Source organism: Trichechus manatus, unplaced genomic scaffold (genome assembly GCF_000243295.1).
Source record: "Trichechus manatus latirostris isolate Lorelei unplaced genomic scaffold, TriManLat1.0 scaffold00138, whole genome shotgun sequence".
Lineage (NCBI taxonomy): Eukaryota > Metazoa > Chordata > Mammalia > Sirenia > Trichechidae > Trichechus > Trichechus manatus.
Window position 1 is genome coordinate 3,852,185 of NW_004444074.1, and position 18,424 is coordinate 3,870,608.

The 18,424-nt window shown below is 40.6% G+C and overlaps 1 protein-coding gene across 5 annotated transcripts in view; it reads left to right on the top strand.

Annotated features, from left to right (window-relative positions):
• The first annotated feature begins 3,836 nt into the window (after positions 1–3,836).
• Positions 3,837–18,424, top strand: part of RHOT1 (ras homolog family member T1) — a 61,616-nt gene continuing 47,028 nt past the window's right edge. For all 5 annotated transcript variants that reach the window (XM_004385400.2, XM_004385398.3, XM_004385399.3 and 2 more), the window contains exon 1: positions 3,837–4,005. In XM_004385400.2, coding sequence (XP_004385457.1) covers positions 3,930–4,005 — 76 coding nt within the window. In that variant the 5' untranslated portion in view covers positions 3,837–3,929. The remainder of the gene's footprint in view (positions 4,006–18,424) is intronic.

Consider the following 18,424-nt stretch of genomic DNA (forward strand, 5'->3'; position numbering starts at 1 on the left):
AAAGATAGATGGGCCTGGAAAGTAGAACTGATGTCAACTGAAGTCTTATTTGGCTACCTGCCCAGGACTGTGTCTTAACTCACCAATCCAAGACCAGCCCCTTGTTCCATACAATGCCAGTCATTTAAAACACACTGTATCTTCTACCCAGCAGGCTTGTTCACTGGCCCTGAGTGTTCCACTGTCCTGGTACTCAGAGAGGCTGTATTCCAAATTCCTCCTTTGATAGGTGTAAAAGATTCCCCTTATCTCCTGTGTAAGGTACTTGGTTCAGACCTCCCAACCCGCCTGGCACAGTTGAAGAGACATGAAGTCTGTTTTGTGAGGCTAATGCTCCCTCCCAAAATTCTAGAGGAAAATTCCATCAGTGCCTTTCAGACACCAATCTTTCTCTTGGTTTTATCCAATCTCTTTAATAAACAGAACTCAATCTGTAATATCCCAACAGTAAATTCTATTGCCAACAACTCCATTCTCTGACTTACGTTTTGCCGCAGCGTGCAGATCTATCCTCAGGCTTAGAGAGATGTACAGAAGCCGCTTCTCTTACGATTTATTTATCTAACACTTATATATCACTTACCATATACCAGGCAGTATTTTAAGTTATTCCTATTTGTCATTCCCATTTGTCAGATGAGGAGACTGAGACACAGAGAGGTTAGGTTAATTTGCCCAATGATGCACAGCTGATAGTTGGCAGAACTGAGTGGACTCCAGAGTTCCTGCTCTTAACTCTGAGCTATGCTATCTCCAGTGGAACCTCAGAGTGGCCCCTGGTGGATATGTGTTAACATCATGAGAAGAGCATAAGGCTCAAGTCCAGCCAGGGAACTGAGGCTTCAGAAGTGTGGCTGATGGGGAGGTGGAGAGGGGCTGTAAAAAGAAACTTACATCATAGGGGAGGCATGCTCTGGCATGTGAAACTCCCTTTCACTCGCGTTAGTGAGCTTGGCCTCTGTTTGTACCAAACCATTTGTCATTGCCTGCTGAAAGTGCTTGCTGATTGCCTCCTTTCTGAAACTCTTGAGTCTGGATTTTAAAGTAAATTTTATTTACAAAGAAATTCTTCCCAGTATTGCCTCAATGAGCCCCCCAAATGAGCTCGTCTGTCTAGTCCCACCCCTGTCTTTCAGAGACGTTCCTCTTAATAAAAATGCCAGAGACTTTTCCCAGCACACATCTGCAACGCCACAAAGGCCTTATCTCATCTGATACTCTTGGAGAAGCCCCATGGAATTAACATTGTCATCAGCTGGTAATGCTGACTGAGAGTCCCGGGGTCAAGATTCTCTACAAAGTGCTGCTTGGAGCAAGCAGTGCCCTAATGAGTTTGCCCCTCTATAAGGGCCTTTGCCCATTGTGATCTGATAATTATGTACCTTTTTTTTTTTTTTTTTTTTTTTAAAGAAAAAGCTTTCTCATATACAGTGCACTATTTCATGGGCTCCTCCAAATAGTTCCACGAGGTGCAAGGCTGTGAAGAGAGTATAGTCTTCATTTAGTAGAGAGGAAACTGAGGCACAGAGAGGTTATGTGACTTGCCCAGAGTCACACACTAGGGAATGGCAGAGCCAGGGCTCAAGCTCAGCTGTTCTGCCTTTGGCAAGTCGCTGCATCTCCCTGGGTCTTGCCTTTCTTCCTACAGAGTAATGGGGTTGGAATAGGTGCTCTACAAGAATCCTTCCAATTCAAACATTTTGTAATTCTAAAATTCTGAAAAATACTTTTTTCCTGAAAGATCAAGTAATAACCCTCCTGAATTCCACATTTCCACTCACTGGGATGTGGGCAGGAGTGGAGAGACTGAAGCATCTTACTTGCATCAATCCTGGTATTTGCCTTCATCATCTCCCAGTGATCAAGGAATGTGTCTTTCCTGTCTTCCTTCTTATCATATCACAGCAACAATGGTTTTTGGAATGCCTTCCTCCCCTATACTTTTTGTTGTTAGCTGCTCTTGCGTCAACTCTGACTCATGGCAATTCCATGTATAACAGCACAAAATGTTACCCAGTCCTGTGTTATCCTCATGATCATTGGTATGTTTAAGTCCGTTGTTGTGGCCATTGTGTCAATCCATCTCACTGAGGGTTTCCCTTACCTTCCCTGGCCCTCTACTTTGCCAAATATGAGGTCCTTCTCCACCAATTGGTTCCTCCTGATAATGGCGTTCAAAGTAAATGAGTAGAAGTCTTGGACAATATCTATGGTCCACAGGTTTTCACTGGCTAATTTTTGGATCGCCAGGACTTTCTTCCTAGTCTGTCTTAGTTGGGAAGCTTTGCTGAAACCTGTTTACCATGGGTGACCCTGCTGTATTTGAAATACCAGTGGCATAGCTTCCAGCATCATAGCAACATACAAGCCACCACAGTACGACAAACTGACAGATAGGTGGTGGCCTATACTCCTTAGGGACATCATATAACTAAGATGGTGAAATATTATAGAAAACAACAATGTATTTGCCTTAAAGCCCATGGATATACAACTTTCCAATGAACTTTTATGACGGTAGTGATAGCTGACATTAGTAGAGCATGTGCTATGAGTCTGGCACTGCATCAAATGCTTGATGTGTATTACCTTATTTACTCCTCATAACTGCCTTACTCAAAAAACCCATTGTCGTAAGCTCCGTTCCGACTCATAGCGACCCTATATAGGACACAGTAGAACTGCCCCACAGGGTTTCCAAGGCTGTAATCTTTACGGGAGCAGGCTGCCATATCTTTCTCCCAGCATGAGCACCTTAAGAGGTAGGTATTATCGTTATTGCTGTGTTGCAGAAGAAACAGCCTCAGAGAAGTAAAAGAGCTTGCTCAGGATCACACAGCTATTAGGTGATGGAATCTGGATTTAAACCCAGGCAATTTGTCAGGAGTTCTTAACTGCTACATTAGACAACACTGCTTCTCCTAGGAGAAAGGGGGGGGGGGTTGGTATGATGCACATTTTATTTCCTTTTACAATTTATTATGTAATACTTAAGATAGAAAAAAAGGTACATTATGCACAGATAGAGCCAACCACTGTACTAGCACCAGTGATGGAGCAACAAATTCCTCCGGGTGGAAAGGGTCAGGAGAAAATTAAGGCAATGTTGGAAAAATCACTAAGAGTTTACTAACCAGTGACATTTATGTGTTCAACACTATGCTGGGCAAGACAAGTATAATAAGATCTTACCACACAGTAAACATAAAGAGAGAAGAATCTCTTAGTTTGGCTACCAAGAAATGAATCTGTTTACACAAACAGCACAAAAACTAACCTTGTTATTGTAATTATAGTTTATAAGCACCAGAAGCAAAAAGCACTAGAGTGATGGGCTCTGGGTAGTGGAAAGGAGCCGATCCTGGGAGCCAGTCATCCTTTTATTCAGTGAAGCATTTGCTGAGGTCCAATAAGATGGGGGAACAACCGAGAATCAGGTAGACAGATGCTGCCCTCCAAGAACTTATATTCTGATGAGATCTCTCCTCTGAGTCATTGCCAAGTTCTAGCTACGTGACCTGCCTCTACTCTGTAAAATAAATGTGGTTAGACTAGCTAATCGGCTACTTAAATTCCGTACTCAAAGCGAATCCCTGGCAGCTATGCCCAACAAGCAACGCTCCCAGACGCTGCGCTGCGCGAAACCTGACGGAAGGGGCGCTGCTCAGTCCCGGAACGCGTTTGCGTTCCGAAAGCGCTTGTCCCTCGCCGCGCCCCGTCTGCCCCGCTGCTGCGGCCGCCCGTGGAGCGGGAGGAGGTGGAGCAGGCGCTGTCCCAGTTCCCGAGCCGTGGAACAGCCGAGGAGGCGGTGCGGCGGGACCTGGTGGCCGAGGCTCGGGCGGGGTGGCGGGGGAGGCTGGCAGGCGGCGCCGGCAGCGCGGGAGAGCGGCATCGTGGGGTGGGCGCTCCCGGCGAGAGGAGTCCGCTCCATGCGTGCGGGCCGAGCCCGGCCCCTGCGAACCGCAGACATGAAGAAAGACGTGCGGATCCTGTTGGTGGGAGAACGTGAGTTCGTGCACCGGGCCCTCCGCGGCCCCCGCTGCCGCCGCAGCCCCTGCCTCTGTCCTGCTCGCTCGTAGCGCTCTTCCCTCGCCGCCCCATTGTCCTCCCTCCGCGTTTGCGGGCCTCCCAGACTCTTCGCTCTTCCCATTTGGCTGCCCGCAGGCGGCCCTGATCCCCTTATCTTACCTGGGCCCTCCTAAGACTCCCTTCCCTTGTCCCCCAGTCGTCCTCCCAAGACCCGTCCTCACCTGCCTCTAACCGCCGGCCTCATCCCTCGGAAGGTCCTATCCTCCTTTTCCTTTTCGAGTCCTTTTCTCCTGGGCCCCACCGTTTTCGAGGCCGCCTCTTTCCTCTTCAGACCCTCTCGTCTTCCGTGGAGACTCCCTTGTCACTGCCAGACAGGTGCTGGAACCGGCAGACTGACCAATTAGGATGGCGTGAACCGGCTCTCGGGGAAGCTAGGGGGAGGCGTGCAGAACTATCTGACTTGTGGGCAAGGTCAGGTTTCTGGATTTTTTTTTTTTTTGCCCTCGCTGTCTTCGCTCCCTCTTTTTAGACACTGACAGTTAGGGGTGGAGCGTTTTTAACCATACTTGTACTTTGCGGTGGAGTCACTCCTAGTACACTGGATGTTTTCCCAAAAATGTACTTTCAACTTCAAGTTATACCAGTTGTACAAGCGGTCAGTGAATGAATAATTATTTGGGGAGGGGGGTCCTTAGTTGAGGAAATTATGGTTACCCTGAAGCCTAATTTGCCCCCCTCTTTTTAAGCAGTGTACGTTCCGTAGCTACTGATGTATAAGTACCAACAGAGAGACACGAGGCCAAACAGACACACATACCCGAGACCCACTAGAGTTTGTTAGAGTTCACCTTTTGAAGATACAGTAAAGGAGAAATGCCTTCTCTTCACCGACATGGGACAGAACAGCAGGGACCGTGCAAGTTACATGACTCAGACTGTAGGACTAAAAGAAGAAAGTGGGCTGGGGAGAGCTCGATGTTGATTGTTTTAAAATACATTAGTTAATGCTCTGCCATTGCTCTTTTGAAGCATTCTATTCTAAACCACTTTCCATTCATGAGTAGCCCCTCCAGGTCACTGTGATGAACACCTGAGGAAGAAAGCTAGCACATTTTTTACCCTCTTCTGTAGTGTTCTTTTATATTCTTTGTTCACCTGCTGTTTCTTCCTTTAGAATCAGAATTTAGAAGTAGGCTTAGCCAAACAGTTTACTTTTTGGTTTGCAGTTGTGAATTTTAGTCTTTGTAACCATATCTTAGTGTGTATTTCTTTAGCAAAGTTCTGGAAGGTGTTATTTAACATATTATTCATGCTCAGTGCATCTGGAGCAAGGTAGGGAATGTGAGTAGATGACCCGTTTAAGAAAGTGGTCCTTAATGGTATCATAAAATAGTTTTAAAGCTTAAAATTTTTTATACTAATTTTGTAAAAACAAAAATCCCATGTTTTGGGTTTAGTTTTGAATATAGGAAGCAATTACATATAATTGTTAATCTGTAAAACGTCTAATTAGAAATGGTATACATATGTGAGATACATTGTCAGCCTTAGGAGATTTGAGTTAATATATTAACAGTATTATTTACTTAGGAATACGTAACAAGAGTTCAAAGCTTGTTAGAAGAATTAAAAAGCAGTGTTATGCAAAATGAAAGCAAATAAGAAAATTGGTAAAAGTGGATATGCAAGAGTTTTCTGATTATAGAAACATTAGGGAGAAACTTGACATAAGAGAGAGCCTTACTTTTTAAGGGAGTCAGTTTTCTTAAAAGGGTAATACCAAAAGCTTTAGGCCAACTATCATACATGCAATGTTTTTCTGACATTTAAAATATTAGAAATTGAGTTAATACTTAATTGAAATACATAAATCTAGTTATTTAAAGGCTGGTATTTTGAGGAGGAATATTTGAAGCATTACTTTTTGAGATTTAATGTAAATATTTGACAGTTGTTAGGCTGGTGGCAGCAGTTTAAATACTAAGCAAACATTAGTGTGGTCAAGGTCTAATATATGGACATCACTGATAGTAGGAAAAAAGCAGTAGCAATTTGGGTTATTACTCGCTCATTTGAGTGAGTCTAGTTTCCAGTTATAGTTTTAAGATGGTTAACCAACAGGAGTGGGAAAAGCCCAGAAAAAGGAGCATCATTTCTGGTATCATCATAGTAAAACCTATTTATTCTTAACATTACATACATTTTATTGTTGTCATTACCTGTCCCTGAGCCACACAGCAGCTGAAATAGTTGTGGATAGTTGCAACATTGTTGGCTACACCCGTACTTTACTCTTGAGGTGAATAGGATCTTTTCTTGACCCACTTCTAATCCATCAGGCTTTAATGCTGACTAATTGCTTAATGCCTTGTTAGTGCTTAGATCAGAGAAGTTAGGCTGTCTATAAATTTTAAGATATTTATCTTCAGAGAAAGACAAAGCTTTTAAAAGATCATCAACATCTTGTTATCTTAATTATCATACATATCAAATACTATTCAGGCCAAATTGAAAATCAGTTACTATTCTTTAAACAAAACAAAATTTTAAAAATCTTTTAAAATGTTCTCATGCAAAACGTAGCTCTTCAGATCATAATTTTTTATTGTCAAATTAGTAGGCCCAAATTTGTATTTAAGTAGATTTGCATTACTATGCTTAACAGGTATCCTTATTATGGTAAAATTAGCAAGGGCCTTAATACCCTTTTATCTAACTCATGCAACTACATTAAAAGTAAACAGGATAAGTTTAGTTTTAATGAAATCTTCCTTGTTTTTAATTGAGCTGTGTTTGTCTTCTGCTGGTCAGATTCATTAAGAAAGTAGGACTGTTATCCTCTTTTCAAATTAATCTTGTAGCTCTTATCTGATTAGTTTATTATCGAAATCTCTGCCAAACTAGTTCAGGCTTCCACTGGCTCTGTCCTGTATCTCCTTAGGGGGTCTCCCTGATTCTTCTTTTGTCCATTCTCCATGTAGCGGGTGTAGTCATCTTTAAAAAATATCTCAGATCCTATATTACTCCCTTTTAAAATTCACCAGTCATTCCTGCTTTCACTTAGAATAAAGCTCAGACTTTTTGTGCAGAACTACGAGGCCCTCGACAGCTAGCTCTCTATCCTGCTCTGTCCTTCACTGCTGTCTACAAGAATGCCCTCCCAGTCATTATCCCCATTACCCTGCGTATTTGTCCATTGTTGGTCGCTTTGGTTAGAAAGGAAGCTGCATGAGGGACGGAATTTGTCTTGTTCATTGCCACGTCTCCAGTGCCTAGAACAGGCCTGGCACAAAGTGGGCGCTCAAAGAAGGAGTTGTTGGAAGAATGGATGATCTCAAATTAGTTCAGGTTGTTAGACTTTCCTAGTTTTCCCAACCATTCCTCTCAGTCATAAAAATGTGATCATTCTCCTTTTTAAATCCAGTCTGATGTGGTTATTGTAAGGATTTGAAGGGGCAGCATTCATCCTGTCTCTTGTTCCATGTCCTTCGCTTTGTTTTGTTGGGAGATTCCTGTTTTTTGGTGGTAGAGTAGACCAGTGACTTAGGGTAACACTGCCACGTGCATTTCACCACTTGGCTGTCAGGAATTATGTTGTGTGCCGTCGAGTTGATTCTGACCCATAGCGACCCTATAGGGCAGAGTAGGGCTACCCCAGAAATTACAGTCCTTACCAAAAGAGGTCAGCTTCACCTTGAAACACCAGAAGCTGTTTTAGAGGATTGAAAGGGCTGGGGAAAGATACTTCAGGTATAAGCTAGGTGTAAGCATCGAAGAGATTTCAGATATAAGCTAGCATTTATTTTATAAAAAAAAAACTGTGGTCATTTTGAAGTCATATTGCTCTCTATTCTGGTCTTTATTAGAATTCTACTTAAAGATTAAACTTGTCTAGTTTCAATTATACTGTGTTTAGTACCTGGGTGATATTCTATGGCCAAGGATGTTTGAATAGAGAGTCTGTTCTACATCGTCCTCACAAATGTATTGAAACCTGTTCTATAGTGTCTTTTTTGCTCCTCTGCCACCAGTTGGGCACCAGTGTTGATCTGGTTTGAAGGAGAGGGATGGGCTGTAGCTGTGTGACAGCATTTCTCCTTCTGCATATGGTCAGTGAAATTTTCCTCTGGAACAGTGTTGGTTATTTCCCCAAATGCTAAAGTTTTCCAGTTAAAAATATAACTCCCTATTTGTACTCCCCCCACCCCCCGTATGTTCTTACTACGGTAATGTAGGAAGCGGCAACAAAGCTTCTTAACAAAGAAGCAGATAAAAATGAGGAGTAGGGCCCTCTGCCACTTGAAGCAAGGGGTGTTTGTTATCAAGAAAAATAGCCAGTATGACTGGTAGGGTGGTAATTGGAACCAGAAAACGTTATTTCTGCTTCATGAATATTAGGAATTTTGCAGTCGTTTAGAACTAGATGCTCAAAAGATGTGATGAGAAGACAAAGAAATTTGTAGCCTGGGTAAATCTAAATAATTTGTTCTCTAGTGATGAATTATATTTCCCATGGATGACCTACTTAGAAGCATGGAGTCTCAGACAAAACTGTGGCATGTTGTGTTGAACTGAATCATAAGGCCTTCTGTCTTTGGGGGTAATTGTGGCCTTGCTTTTTGTTTTTATAGATCATTTCAGTATTTCTCAGGCAAGATAGAGGAAGTAAAGACCATCAAATGGCTGGTTAACAAAGGATACTTTTTTGTCCTCCGTATTAAACATAAAATTTAATTAGTAAAATGATTTGAGAAGAGCTTGGGATTTTGTGCCCTTATGGAAACAATTTTTATTTTCTGGAGCATTTAAAAAAATATTTAGTGTTTATAGTCATATCTGCCATTGTTAAAGTACTTTTTTGGTGTTAGGTTTATTTAAATAGTTTTTAAAATTTAATATTCTAAAATGTTTTTTCTTATCTCTAAGGCATTTTAATTTATTTCTCAATTTTAATTAGCTTAAATGTGGCCTATTTTGATTTTAAACTGGCTGCTTCTTTATTTCTTTGATAGGCTTACTCAAGGTTAGGTAGGTAGGCCTTAAGGAAAGCAAAATCCTTAGCTTAAATTCACTGAAGCATTTCTTAACTAAATCATATCTGTGTAATCCTTTATTAAAGTAGTTATCATCTTGTTGCCTTTCCAAAAGGAAACCCAAGTCATACTGATGAAAACGTGCTCGTTTGCTCAGAGTTCACTGTAATTTGTTTCTCTTGCTCTAATTTTGAACTTTCCTATAAAAAGGAAATCACTCTTGGACTTTTATGTAGAAGAGATTCATGTTCTTTGATTTTTAAAAGACCTTTTATTATACCAAAAACCAAAAAACCCATTGCCGTCGAGTTGTTTCCGACTCATAGCGACCCTATAGAACAGAGTGGAACTGCTCCAATAGGGTTTCCAAGGAGCAGCTGGTGAATTCAAACTACTGACCTTTTGGTTAGCAGCCGTAGCACACCATAGCTCTTAACCACTGCGCCACCAGAGCCCCTTTTATTATACAGTTATTTCAAAAACTAGATGTTGTTGTTAGCTGCCTTCGAGTTGGCCCCTGACTCATGGTGACTCCATGTGTTACAGAGTAGAACTGCACCATAGGGTTTTCTTAGCTGTAATCTTTACAGAAGCAGTTCATGAGGCCTTTCTTCTGCAGAGCCTCTGGGTGGGTTCGAACCGCCAACCTTAGGTTAGCAGCCGACTGTAAACTGCTTAACAGAATTGTTATATTTAATGACTGCTATGCTGCCTCGGTGGAGCCCTGGTGGCGCAGTGGTTAAGAGCTTGGCCGCTAACCAGAAGGTCAACAGTTCAAATCCACCAGCCGCTCCTTGGAAGCCCTATGGGGCAGTTCTGCTCTGTCCTGTGGGGTTGCTATGAGTCAGAATCAACTCGATGGTAACAGGTAAGCTGCCTCAAATCCTTTTCCAGACGAGGTAGGGTATGAGTAAATTTTAAAAAGTATCACATTCTAAAAGGTAGTACTTATATGTAAATAAATTAAAAAATTATTTGTACTTTTTAATACCACTATCTTGGGTATCTATTATGTTCAACCATAAGTAAAGCTGTTAAATTGCTGTAGTTGAAAACAGGTCTTGATGTGCCTATGTAAGCATTATTTCAAAAGGTGAAGTAACAAGAGTGAAGCCATTCAAACTTTAGGAAAAAGACAATTACATATGTTTTGAAGTACAAATAATTAGAAAAGGTGATACTTAAACAAAGGAAAGGAAAACTAACATTTCCCAGATATCTGCAGTGTGCTGGAGCCTTTAATGCTCCCAACAACAGTTTAGGGTAGATAACATCATAATCCCCATTTCATAGATGAGGACACTGAAGTTTAAAGAGGTTTAGTAATTTGCCAAAGATCACATTAGCTAGTAAGTAGTGGAATAGGGATTTAATCCTGAGTTTGTTTGATTCATAAATTCATACTATTTCCATGATACCACTTGTAAACTGTTACCTTTTAAAAAAAAAATTATCCACATTTTACACAGGCTCTGATATTTATAAAGAATTGTTGTCTTAAGCACTCTACTGTGAAAAATGACGTTGTATTTTGTATTAAAAGTGGTTAAGGTGTTTTTAAAGTGACAGTGTGAGAAGCTTCAGAACTTGTGCAGAGCACTGACTGTTACTGCACAGAGTAGGCAAAGAGAAGCCAGGACCGAGAGCCTGATTAGACCAAAACGCTTGTTGAGTAGAAGGTTTACATTCAAGAGAGGTGGTGTAGACCCGGGATTTGGAGTAACTAAGTTTGAGTACGTTTGTAGAATTCCTTGTTCTGGAAATAGGCAGAAAATATGAGTTAATGGGGCTCTTAGTAGCTAAAGTGACTAACAGTTTCCGAGTGGGTATATTAGTTCGATTGTGGGTCAGGAGATCAGCAGAGACAGGAAGGTATTAGAGGCTCTGCCAGTTAGCACCAGCAAACTGAATTGTGACCACTGATCTTAGGGCCCAGGCTTTCTGCCCAGTTTGAGTGGTCAGAGGTTAGCAAGTTGAGTGCTTGCCTGCAGAGGAAGGTAGGCTTTCACGGGGCCAGTCATTTCTGATGTTACATTAGGTCTTGGGGAAGGGAGGAGTGTTTCAATACCTCCTCTCCTGCCAAGGTGTTTCCTTTCCTGTTCTTGAGGCCAGTGCTGTTGGAATAGACCTGGTGGCAGGTTTATACTTTAGCGGGAGCTCTCATGCTGCACAGGCAGCCAGAACTGCCCTTCAGACAGTAGCCTACTGATGAATTGAGCTATGAAGAAATTTGAATTTCCTCAGAATGTTGGTCTTTCTGTTCTGAAAATATTACTGGGGACACAGGGGGTCCATGGGAAAAGCAGAAAGGGACCCTGTATGACCAGGAAAAGTGTTGTTCTGATGAATTTTAAGAAGGGAGATGAAGAATGAATGAATTTTAAGCATCATGGTGGCGGGGGGGAGGGGTGGCTTTAAAGATAATAAGGAACACCTGTTCAAGGCCTGCATTGTTTTGCTAAGGGATCTCAAATGATTGTGATTAAGGAGCAGCAAGTTCTTAACTTTCTTGGAAACTAGTAGACTTTTAACTGTGGTGATTAATCTTTATTATTTTGTTTAACCTTTTTGAGCTCTGGATTAAACATTCTGTAGGTTACTTCTGAAGCTGGTGAGGAACTTGGAGTGGTGGGATACAGCAAAATTTTTAAAAAGTAATTCTGAAAAGGAGATTATAAGAAGAATTAAGGTTTTAGGGTGTTAAGATAGGCAGATTTCTCAAAGACCAAGAGTAGAACCTGTTTGCCTTTTGATTACCAAGGAACATCTGAGCTATTGAGCATCTGATTCATTTTTCCCATTCTTAACATAGTAGGTCAGGGGTAAGAATGTAGAGATGTGTACGATACCCAGGAGAGTTCTTTAGAAATGGGAAAGTTTGTAGGAATATCTGTGCTGGTGGTATTTGTGAAATATTTTGTGAATTTTTGAATATTTTGGAGATACAAGGGGAAAAACAGGCATCTCCACTGGGGCCAGAAGGGCCCAAAGCTCAAAGGTCACAGGAATTGTGCAGGCATTGGATCTTCCAAGAGGTTTGTTGTTTTAAGTATCTGGGAGTTATACTACTACTGAAATAAATTACAGAAAGAACAGAGCCGTGGAGTGATCGGACTTGCCAGCAGAGGCATTCTCCTGTCTGGTGATCCACGAAGAGTTCTGCTGTGTGGTATTTGTCTTAAGTCAGACATTACCACTCTTTACAGAAATCTTATTAGAACTCTCTCCCAGATATATTTATCTTGCTGTGCAGCATCCGTTATCAAGAGTAGAAAATAGACTGGAGGTCCAAGTTCTAGGTTTCCTGGTGCTGGAATTTAAGAGGACAGTGGTGTGGTCTCAGTTTAAGATAACTGTTTGTCTCCATTGTGCATAATCATGTGGAATTAGGGTGGGGTAGACTTATATGGATGTTGAGATGAACAGTACCTTGAGCTAGCTGAAGGTTTGGGGTTGCTGGGACCTTAAAGAAGATCATGCTGAAAGGAGTTATTTAAGGAGAAGAGTTTATGAAATGTGGAATTTAAGTCAGCAAGTTCTAGAAATTCCTGGACCCCACACAGATGTGATGTGTTGCACTTTGTTCTTGTGAATAGCTAAATGTTGCTGCCAAATCACTTTCCCATGTACTGTTAAAATGGATACAATTTGGGGATCTGTCTTCCATTTCTAGGGTACTGTATCTTCCTTAAGGAGCTCTGGTGGTGCAGTGGTTAAGTGCCTGGCTACTGACAGGAAGGTCAGTGGTTCGAACCCACCAGGTGCTCCATGGGAGAAAACTGTGGCAGTCTGCTTCCGTAAGGATTCCAACCTTGGAAACCCTGTGAGACGGTTCTCTTCTGTTCTGCAGGGTCACTGTGAGTTGGAATTGACTTGATAGCAATGTGTTTGGTTTTGTTTTTATATCCTCCCTAAGGAGCCTGGGTGGTGCAGTGGTTAAAGCTCTCACGGCTAATCAGAAGGTTGGCAGTTTCAACCCACCAGCCACCGTGCGGGAGAAAGATGTGGCAGTCTGCTTCTGTAAAGATTTACAGCCTTGGAAACCCTATGGGGCAGTTCTCTGTCCTATAGGGTTGCTGTGAGTTGGAGTTGACTCGAAGGCACTGGGTTTTTTGGTTATATTTTCCCTGGTGGTGCAGTGGTTAGGCGTTTGGCTGCTAACCAAAAGGTTGGCAGTTCTGAACCCACCATCTGCTCCGTGGGAGAAAGATCTGGCAGTCTGCTTCCATGAAGATTACAGCCTTGGAAACTATGGGACAGTTCTGCTCTGTCCTACAGGGTCGCTTTGAGTCGGAATCAACTTGATGGCAGTGGGCTTTTATATGTTTCTTAGTGTAACAGGCACTTTTGCTTGTGTCACAGGCCTGTTTTCTGAGTGTGCTGCATGATACCAAAAAGCCAAACCCATTTCAGCTGGTGGATTTGAACCGTCAACCTTTTGGTTAGCAGCCGTAGCTCTTAACCATTGCACCACCATGGCTCCGTGCTACATGATAGTTGAGATTAATCATAGAATATTAACATTTAGATAGCATTTGGTCCAATCCTTTTTTTTTTTTTTTAACTGATGAGAAAATTAAGGCCGAGAGAGACAGTGACAACTCAGGATCATACAATCAGTGGCATAGCTGGTTCCCGAATACAGATTTTCTGTTCCAGTCCAGTGATCGCTTAACTCCGTTAATTCATTCAGACACATAACAACAGCTACCATTTGTGTACTTAATGTGTGCCAGGTATTGTTCTAAGCATGATGTGTCTGTCATCTTATTTAATCCTTTGACAATCCTGTGAGGCTATTCAGACTGTATTTTATAGATGAACAAACTGCGACTTGATGACTTGCTCAAGGAAACAGCTAGGAAGTCCTGGAACTAAGATTTCAGCCCAGTACTGGCTGATTCCAAAGCCTATATATATATTTTTCCTTTTTTTGGTAAAATATTTATATAAAAGGTATAAAGAATATTACAACAAACACCCACCACCCAGCTTAAAAAATAAACATTACCGATCTCCTGAAGCCCCCTTCCAATTGCATTGTGCTCTCTTTCCCTCAAAAATAACCACTTTTCTGAATTTCACATCTGCACTCTTAACCACTAAACTATACAGCTACACTTACTAAGTGCCATGTGAGCTAGGGCTTCAACAGTGAGCAAGAAAGACATGTCCCCGGCCTTCTTGGAGTTTCCTGTAGAGGACAGCAAAATACACGTTCCTTAGTCTTTCTGGAGATGCTCAGGTAGCTGCTAGGAAATGTCAAGTTTTCATCAAGGTCTAGGAAGTCCATGATATCACTGGTGATACGTTAGAAGGTTGCCTCGGTATTACACAGGCACAATGCGGCATTCTACATGCATGTCTTAATTGGATTAGTGATTATTCATTTTTTCCTCCCAGAGACCAAATTTAAAAAAAAAAAATTAGGAGTTTTTTGATTCTTGCTATTAAAGACTTCTCGGAGAAGGTACTTTTCCTTCCCTTTCTCTCTCTCCTCTCTTCTTTTTTACATAGAGTGATTAAACATAGCGCTTGATCATACTTCTTCTATTGCAATTTATCTATCTTGTTTAATACAGTTCCCATATTATCTCCACACAGTATCTAAGACTTTGTACTTATACGATATTCAGGTAAATACTTACCAAATGAACTTATAGTAGGCGTCCGCACACACAAAAAAAAGATGGTCGTGTAGAAGCATAAAGTAATACTCTGTATGTTCTTCTAGTTTTGTTCTTAGTTTGGTCCAGGAAGGGGGCCAGATATGTCTGGATGGAACTTGCAGTCCTAGATAGAAGGCGTGTTACAGTGTTTCTCCATTTTTTGAGCCATAACACTTTTGATAAATACAAAACTCTCATGCCCTCCTTTAATAGTATTTGAAATTTCAACATTATTTTTGAGTAGAAACAAATTGAACAAAGTAATTTTGGAATGTATTTTTTTTATTTGATTGTCTCAGCAGTCACTTACTATTCATAGCTCTTCAGAGTTCTAGAAGTGCCATGAGGTAGGACAATTACCCAATGGCAGTGCTGAAGCTGTAGCAGTAGTATTGTGCTTGGGCAAGGTGAATGAAGTCAAATAGTTCAGTCTGGTTGATGTCCTAGAGATCCTTCACCCCATTTATATAAAATTAGAAAGTTTGATTATTGTGTTTATGTAGACTCATACATATTAAGTATTTTAGTATCTATCATACTCATAACAGTTTAATGTAAGTTATGGTACACAGGAATAGCTCAAAGGAGGAAGGAAAGTACTTTAGAGCTACAGTGCCCTGGAATGTCTTTAGGGTTGAGGTCGAATTTGAGCTGTCCTTGAGAGATGGTTAAAGTTTGGACAAGTAGAGGGAAGAAAGGAAAGGATCTTTTGGATGAGGAAAACAATGTGAGAGTGGCAGGATTCATCATGGCTTTTTTGTGCTTATACAGAGCAGAATGACGTTATTTGAGCAAATTGGGGGACTATATGGGGATTAGTGGGAAATGAGATTAGATAGATGAGCTGGTACTAAATTATGTATGGCCTCCAAAGGCCAGTAGAATAGTTTCAGCTTGATGTGGTAGGTCACTCGGAGTCAAAGAGGCTTTTGATTGGATGCATTAGAAAGTGAAAAGAGTGTGTAAGAAAGATAGGCTGGCATTTTGTATCATTCTTGGTAGATCAAAGAGGGAAGAATCTGGAGAAGAGGGTAGAAAGTTGGGAACTGGAAGGTGTTGCAGTAAAAGTGCCATAATTAGGGAAAGGGGGAACACAGAGGAAAGAATATTAAAAATTTCAAAGAGAATTTTGACAGAACTTGAGTGCTGAATATGGAGGGGAGGTGAATCTAAAATGACTACAGTTTTTGAACTTTTGCTTTTTATCCTGATGGGTAGAAAGTATTCACTTTATTGGTGATAACTTCATAATTCCGTTAGAATGTACTCTCCATAAGAGTGGGGAAGATCTAATGGCCTTGATCACTGTGGTGTCCCCAGCACCTGCAAGAGTGCTTGGCATGTAGCAGTGCTCAAGAAGTATTTGTTGAAGGATGAAAGAATACATTTACCATGTTTTTATGCAGATAATGCCTATCTTCTATGTTTGTTTGCCAACTACACTCTCCCCTGACAAGGTATTTCATAAGCGTGCTCTGCTAATTTTTTTTTACACAGCAACATGTAAAAAAATTGGCATAGCAGCACTTATGAAAATACTTCATGGGGGGAAGGGCACGCACGGTTGGCAGACACACATAGATGTACATTATTTGCATAAAAATATGATAACCTGTTGACATGTGTACACTTCAATTGCCTTTTGCAAATTTAGAACATGCCAGTTTTCACTACAAAAAAAATCATTTTTAAAATAGCACTTATTGGCCTCTTCTAGTAGCAAACATTATATATGTTTTTGGTAGAAAATTTAGAAAATACAGAAAAGCACAAAAAAGAAAATTACAGTTGTCTTTACTTCAGAGATAACCACAGCTGGCATATATATCCTTCCAGGTTTTTGCTATGCACATACATATTTATTTATAAAATGGGATCTGATTGTACATGCTGGTTTATACTGGCATAAATGTCATCTTTAAAAGTAAAATGAAACAATTTGAGCATCCAGATAATGACTGTAACATTATAACCCATAGACTAATACAGGAATCCGTGAGTTCATACTTAGATACACACGCACATGCACACACACACATATACACACATATCTGATATCTGATCCATCTATCTCAGAAGGGTAATTTTTTCCATACAGGACAGTAACGAAATAATGTGGAAGAATTGATAGAGGTAGAAAATCACCATTTGGTGACTTCCATAACAGTACTTGTTTCAGGTAAGACTCATCAGTGGATGCTGAAACTAGTAGGTACTAGTAGACTGTATAGTCTCAAAGTACCTTCCCACAAGATACTTATTAATTACAAAGGAAAAAATAATAACTTTACCATGAGAAACCTGGCAGACACTACCTCATCCAAGCGTTCAAAGCTAACATCACCAGTAATGGGACTAGTTAACATCACCTGCTATTTGCTATACTGCAATAAGGACACAATATCACTTTTGGCAGTATTTCTGCCAAAAATGCAAAATCTGACATTAACCATGAGACAACATTACACAAACCTAATTGAAGGATAGTCTATAAATTAAATGGCTTGTACTTTTCAAAAATGTTAAGATCATGAAAGACAGAAAAGATAGAGGAAGTCTTCCAGATTAAAGGAGATTGAAGAGACATGACAGCCAAATACAGTGTTTGATCCTGGATTGGATCCTAGACCAGAGGGAAAAAAATTTTTTTTCTGTGAAAGATAATAGTGGGGAAAATAGTAAAATGTATCTGAATAAAGTCTGTGGATAAAATAATAGCATCATTGGTATTACTTTCCTGACCTTTCAGATGTTTTAGAAAAAAAATTATATAGATAGAGAGAGACAGACTGATAGATAATGATCAGACAGTGATAATGCAAATGTGGTAAAATGTTAACATTTGGGGGATTTGGGCAAAGAATAGACATGAATTCTTTGTACTATTTTGCAGTTTTCTGTAAGTCTAAAATTTTCTCAAAATAAGTATTAAAAAAAAAAAGCCTAACTGAGCCAGAGCTGAATTAGTCACCAGTGAATCCGTGAAAATTTTAATTAACTCATGTAGTATTTGTATATGTACTCTCTGCTGACTTTAGGGGTCACCATTCTCCTGCTGAATTATTAAGTAGTTTTTACAGTATTTGAAAGTGTGGCATCAGAAGGGAAAGAACACTGGCTTGACCATCAGGAGATGGGTTACTCCCTTAGGTCTGCAATTTATTTTTTAGTGAGACCTTGAGAAAATCGCTGTCTGTAAACTCCAGGTTCCTCATCTAAAAATTTTTTTGGGGAGACGGTTAAGTGGATATTGTTGACTAGATTCTAGCAGTTCTGTGCTGATGGCTCTTGATTCACTGACGTGGTCGGAACTCATTGAAATGTTACCTCACCGTAAGCCCCTTGAAAAAGGCCCAAGCCTTCTACACAAGTCAATTTAAAAGCTGTGTAGAAATCAGAGCTAGAAGATACCTGTTAGACCATCATATCTATCCCTCCATCAGCAGCACTCAGTTGTTCACAGCTCACCCTCTAAGTTGTTTTGACCAATACTATCCTTCCTTTGTTCAGCTATTCATTATTTTTCCAGAGACTTTTCTTGTGTTGTTAGTTCACCCTTTCTTTTAGTCATTTAAAAAGGGAATGTAGCTGTTCTTAACTTTAAAAACTTTCCAAGTTTCTTTTGTATTTAGACTTTAGTTTTGGAAACTGTGATTTTCTAACATGGCCGAGATTAGACATGACCACATAGCC